Consider the following 5,049-nt stretch of genomic DNA (forward strand, 5'->3'; position numbering starts at 1 on the left):
AAGGATGTGGATCCAACGGCTGCGAGAAAAAGCAGGCTATTTTTAAAAGGTGACAGCTGTGCATGGAACACCTCCAGCTGTAATGTTCCACGTGGTAAGATACTATTGGATGAGATCTGGCATCATTCTTTATGGATTGTAAAAGGTGGGCCCCATATCCTTTAAACAGCTTTGGCCAGCTATGACGTTTCATCCCTGCACACAGTAACGGCTACATTTTTAACCCAACCTCAAATGTTTCATGGCTATCATAATTCTCAACTACTTCACTTTAAATTTTTTCGTGCTCAATTATTATTCTTTTAAATTGAGACATTTATCCTGGGCTGAATAAAAGTTAAGTGCGCCTATAAATGAATTGTTAGCAGCAGTTTTAAAAATGAACATTAAAAATCTAACTATAGATTAAATGGTTAGTGAGATGTTAATCGTAGTAATGCCAAAAATATAAAATACGAGTGTAACTAAAGATATATGAAACTATTGATATGCACAAATGCATAATTGCACTCACAACGTTGTTATGATAGCACTTTAAGTAATGGTATCGTGGCAATAATTGTAGTAGGATCAATTGCTCTTCGTTACATTGAAAAAAATCAATTGCTTTTCTACTGTTATAAAATTCGGTAATCATAGCACATTAGTAATCTTATATCTTATATAATCATAATGATAAAAGTAACGGTGATTTTATTTTATGAATTTAACTAATATATACTTTAACAATACATAATAAAATTATTGTTAATACAATCTCCTATCAATAATAGAAAAATATTATGTGTCCATAATTTATTATAGTAAAAAATAAATTGATATTTTTTTTCTTGAAGAACTAATTAGTTCGAAACCAAAATCTTTAAGATGGTTAGAGGGTTATCATTAGAGCTAGGAGATGGTAGAAAAATTCGTTTCTTGAAAGATAATTGGCTACCATGTGGTATTTCCAAGGTTTTTCTCGGTTTCAAACCAAGTCGGATCTGTAATAGGAGACTGTGGGTTCTGGGATGAGTTGGAGTGGATATGAAATTTTCATTGGAGAAGGGTACTATTCTAATGGGAGTTAGAATTAGTTAACCAACTTCATAGAGTTCTACAATCTGTCTTGTTATATGTTAACAAGTGAGAGGGAGAAGAGAATAGTATAGAAATTTGATAGATTAGGAGTTTATTCTACTAACTCATTTGTGCAGGTTTTGCAGGCTGAGACTCTCCCGAAGGACATTACAAGTTATAGTTTCACTAGATCTATATGGAGAGGACTAGTACCACCAAGAGTTAAGCTATTCACCTGATTTGTGTTAGTTGGTAGGGTCAATACTAAGGAAAGATTGATTAGATTGGACATTATTGATCACAGGAATATGATTTGTGTTTTATGTAAAAATAAAACTGAGAATGATTTCCACTTATTCATTGGTTGTAAATTCTCGTGGCAGGTGTGGTGTGTTTGGTTATACGTTTATAATAAATTTTGGTCTATTCCAGGAACCATTAAGCAACACTTTGAGAGTTAGACAGAAGTTTCTGTAAGAAAAGACGAACATTACAGGTGGCGGCTGATTGGCTTTTTTGCTATCATTTGGAATATGTGATTGGAAAGGAATGCCAAGATTTTCAGGAATCAAGAAACGCGTTGCAGAAGTTATTACCAAGTCGATTAAGAGCTACAAAAAGTGGGTCCGTCTAGTTGTTGATGGCAATGCCGAAAATAACGACAACTTCTTTTTTAGTGTTTGGATTGTAATTTTGAACTTTCTAAATACTATACCTTACTAAACTTTTTGTTTAAAAAAAAAATTAAACTTTTATTTTTTTTTTCAAGAACATATATATTTAATGTCGAAACGCAATCTTGTTCAAAATATTGAAAATTGGATTGCAAATATGGCTTTTTCTAATACCATTTTTTCCATATTGCAAATTATTCAAACAGTACAGATAATGCATAATACTTAACTAGTCAATGAAACCATCAAGCGAAACACAAATGAATAAACTAAAAACGTTTTGCATTAAAAATGGAATTATATAAATTTTTCATACGTAATACTTGCTTCAAATATTAGACCACTAGTGTATACAAGAGTTCATTAAGTCACCAAAAAAAATACATGAGTTCATTAAATGTGCCCTAAAAAATAAATTACCTAGCTCGTCATAATTTAGAATTAGTTGAGTCTCTTAAAATTAATAGTAATAACTAATAAAGGAAAGTAGTAACGAGTAAGTAGTAATTTTGTATGAATTTCTTTTATCCATCCGTTTCTTGGAATTTGAAATCCAACGTGGCAAATGACGTGGCATAGACATCCGTTACGTGGATATGGTGCAGAATGCGGCCTATAAATGGAACCCAACATCAACACCACTCTCATGTGAGCCCTCTCACACACACACACAGTGAAGGCATTTCAGAAATTCCCTCTTTTCTTCTTCTCATCTTTCTTTCTATCTCTCTTCAACATAACAATGTCTAAGATGTCTAGTCTCTTGGGATTCTTTGTGGGTCTAGTTTTGGTGGGGGTTGTTGCCTCTTCCAAGTTTGAAGAACTCTACCAGCCTGCTTGGGCCTTCGATCATTTCATCCACGATGGCGAACTCATTAAACTCAAGCTTGATAACTATTCAGGTCATTATCCCATCCTTTACTTTTTATTAAACTAATGTCATTTGGATATTTGTGTGTTTAGAGTTATAATGTGATATTTTTTGGGACATTGTAGGTGCTGGTTTTGGATCAAAGAGCAAATATATGTTTGGGAAAGTGAGCATCCAACTTAAGCTTGTGGAGGGTGACTCTGCTGGAACCGTTACTGCTTTCTATGTAAGTGGAATAAAACAAAAATAAATAAATAAATAAATAAAGAGTAGCTCTTTTGATTTGTTAACCTCTCATATGGAGATTTTAGTACTTCACTAATTTATTTATGGGTCCCTATTCTATAGGCAGTATTTAATTTTTCATGCGATTTAGCTGAATACATTGAATTTTACTCTAGTGCGGACAACTCTAAAATGAATCCATGAATAGACTAATACCAGAGCTATTTAGTGTCAGCTACCTACTCCTTTTTTTCACAACGTGATTTACCATAAATCTGATTCATTATTAATGCAATCCATCCAACCAACCAAAGAATATATTGCTTACAAGTTAACTTATTATATTGGCAGATGTCATCGGAGGGTCCAAATCACAACGAATTTGATTTTGAGTTCTTGGGGAACACTACTGGTGAGCCTTATTCGGTGCAGACGAATGTGTATGTGAATGGTGTTGGTAACAGGGAGCAGAGACTCGACCTATGGTTCGATCCCACCAAGGACTTCCACACCTACTCTATCTTCTGGAATCAACGCCAAGTTGTGTAAGCACCAATCACCATCAAGCCATATATGTTAACATTATTATTTAATGCACATGCATTGGAGATGTTATTTTCCATGAGGTGGGAAAAAAACAAAAAAGAAATAAAGCACAAGGGAAATTAAAAGGGTACTGAAAAAGCTGTATAAAGAGGACACGAAATTGCATGCTTTTGATAAGTGGTGTTTGAAGCATGGTTAGGCTTGGTGTCATTGTGTGTCCCCTTTGGGTCATGGGAATCTTTGTGCAATTGTGCATCGAAGTTTAAATTACCAATATAGCCATGTAACCTTTTAATTTCGTATTTGGCAGGTTCCTAGTGGACGAGACGCCAATAAGGGTGCACACAAACCTTGAACACAAGGGAATCCCTTTCCCTAAAGACCAAGCAATGGGAGTGTACAGCTCAATATGGAACGCAGATGATTGGGCCACACAGGGTGGTAGGGTGAAGACAGATTGGAGCCATGCACCATTCGTTGCCACATACAAGGACTTCACGATTGACGCGTGTGAGTGCCCAGTGGGAGTGTCATCGTCATCAGTGGCCCCGGAAAATGCTAAGAGGTGCAGTAGCAGCGAGGATAAGAAGTATTGGTGGGATGAACCAACCATGTCGGAGTTGAACGTTCACCAGAGCCACCAGCTTATGTGGGTTAGGGCTAACCATATGGTCTATGACTATTGCACTGATACTGCTAGGTTCCCAGTCACACCCGCTGAGTGTGTCCACCACCGTCACTAACCAAATAAATTAATCAACATGTTGTTCCCTCTCATCAACCTTGTAATATTATTTTTAGCTACTAGCTAGCTAGCTCTTAATGTTAATTCTTTTATTTTCCTCCTTTGCAATTTGCATACATAGACTCTTATTTTAAAAATAAATATATATAATCATGGAGTAGTGCGATCTTGGATAGGACTAAATAATACTAGGGAGTGGTGAGATTGAGATGTTCCGCATTGGGGTACCACAACAACAAGAGCTAAGACTCACGGGTTGCCTTGGGGACCCAAGAAAATTAGAATAATATTGTTCGATCGTGGAATGAAGGCTACAGGGTACAGAGGGAATAGAGTTGTTGTATGTTATATTGAAGGTAACAAATAATTGAGGGAGGGTCCCAACTCCCAACTCCCAAGGATTTAACTCTATATACTCTCTATATTATTCTAAGGAAGGGAGCTGTAAACATGAAGCTGGAATAACAAGATTAACAACATAATTAAGGTTCATGTGATTTGGAAAAAAAAATAAATCAGGGATTTATGGAGATATTTAGTGGAAGCCTCTTTCATATATATCGGTTTATTTCATCACACTTCTAGTTCTCGTATCATTATATGGTCTTTTTTTATCCCTAACAAAATATCCTACCACAACAGTGAAAATAAGCGCAACCTTGTAGTTAATGTTAGTGTCTAATTTCGTAGGAGCATAATCCTTTTTAGAAACTATATATTTTTATCATCAATTTGTTACAAATATGTGCAAGAATTACTTAAGATGGAGATAAACATGCATGCTTTATTTATAGTTTAGCGACCTCTAAAATATCCAACAATAATGGGGAGAAAAAGTTCGAAAGCGATAGCAGTACAAAAATAATTTAAAAGTAGATGTCTATTTTATTTGAAATTTAAAAATTTATTTTGGTTGTATACGGGATCAA

General features: G+C 35.0%; 1 protein-coding gene across 1 annotated transcript; it reads left to right on the forward strand.

Moving 5' to 3' along the window:
* Nucleotides 2,362-4,242, forward strand: LOC107613753 (xyloglucan endotransglucosylase/hydrolase protein 9). Its single transcript, XM_016315879.2, has 4 exons — nucleotides 2,362-2,635; nucleotides 2,730-2,830; nucleotides 3,181-3,374; nucleotides 3,686-4,242. The coding sequence occupies exons 1-4, from the start codon at nucleotides 2,476-2,478 to the stop codon at nucleotides 4,116-4,118; spliced, it is 888 nt and encodes a 295-aa protein (XP_016171365.1). The 5' UTR covers nucleotides 2,362-2,475; the 3' UTR covers nucleotides 4,119-4,242.

The sequence above is a fragment of the Arachis ipaensis genome, chromosome B08 (genome assembly GCF_000816755.2).
Source record: "Arachis ipaensis cultivar K30076 chromosome B08, Araip1.1, whole genome shotgun sequence".
NCBI classification, from domain to species: domain Eukaryota; kingdom Viridiplantae; phylum Streptophyta; class Magnoliopsida; order Fabales; family Fabaceae; genus Arachis; species Arachis ipaensis.

Coding starts and splice junctions, on each gene's coding strand:
- LOC107613753 (XM_016315879.2), top strand. CDS start 2,476: ATGTCTAAGATGTCTAGTCTCTTGGGATTCTTTGTGGGTCTAGTTTTG. Junction 2,831..3,180: donor GAACCGTTACTGCTTTCTAT/GTAAGTGGAATA, acceptor TTATATTGGCAG/ATGTCATCGGAGGGTCCAAA. Junction 3,375..3,685: donor TGGAATCAACGCCAAGTTGT/GTAAGCACCAAT, acceptor CGTATTTGGCAG/GTTCCTAGTGGACGAGACGC.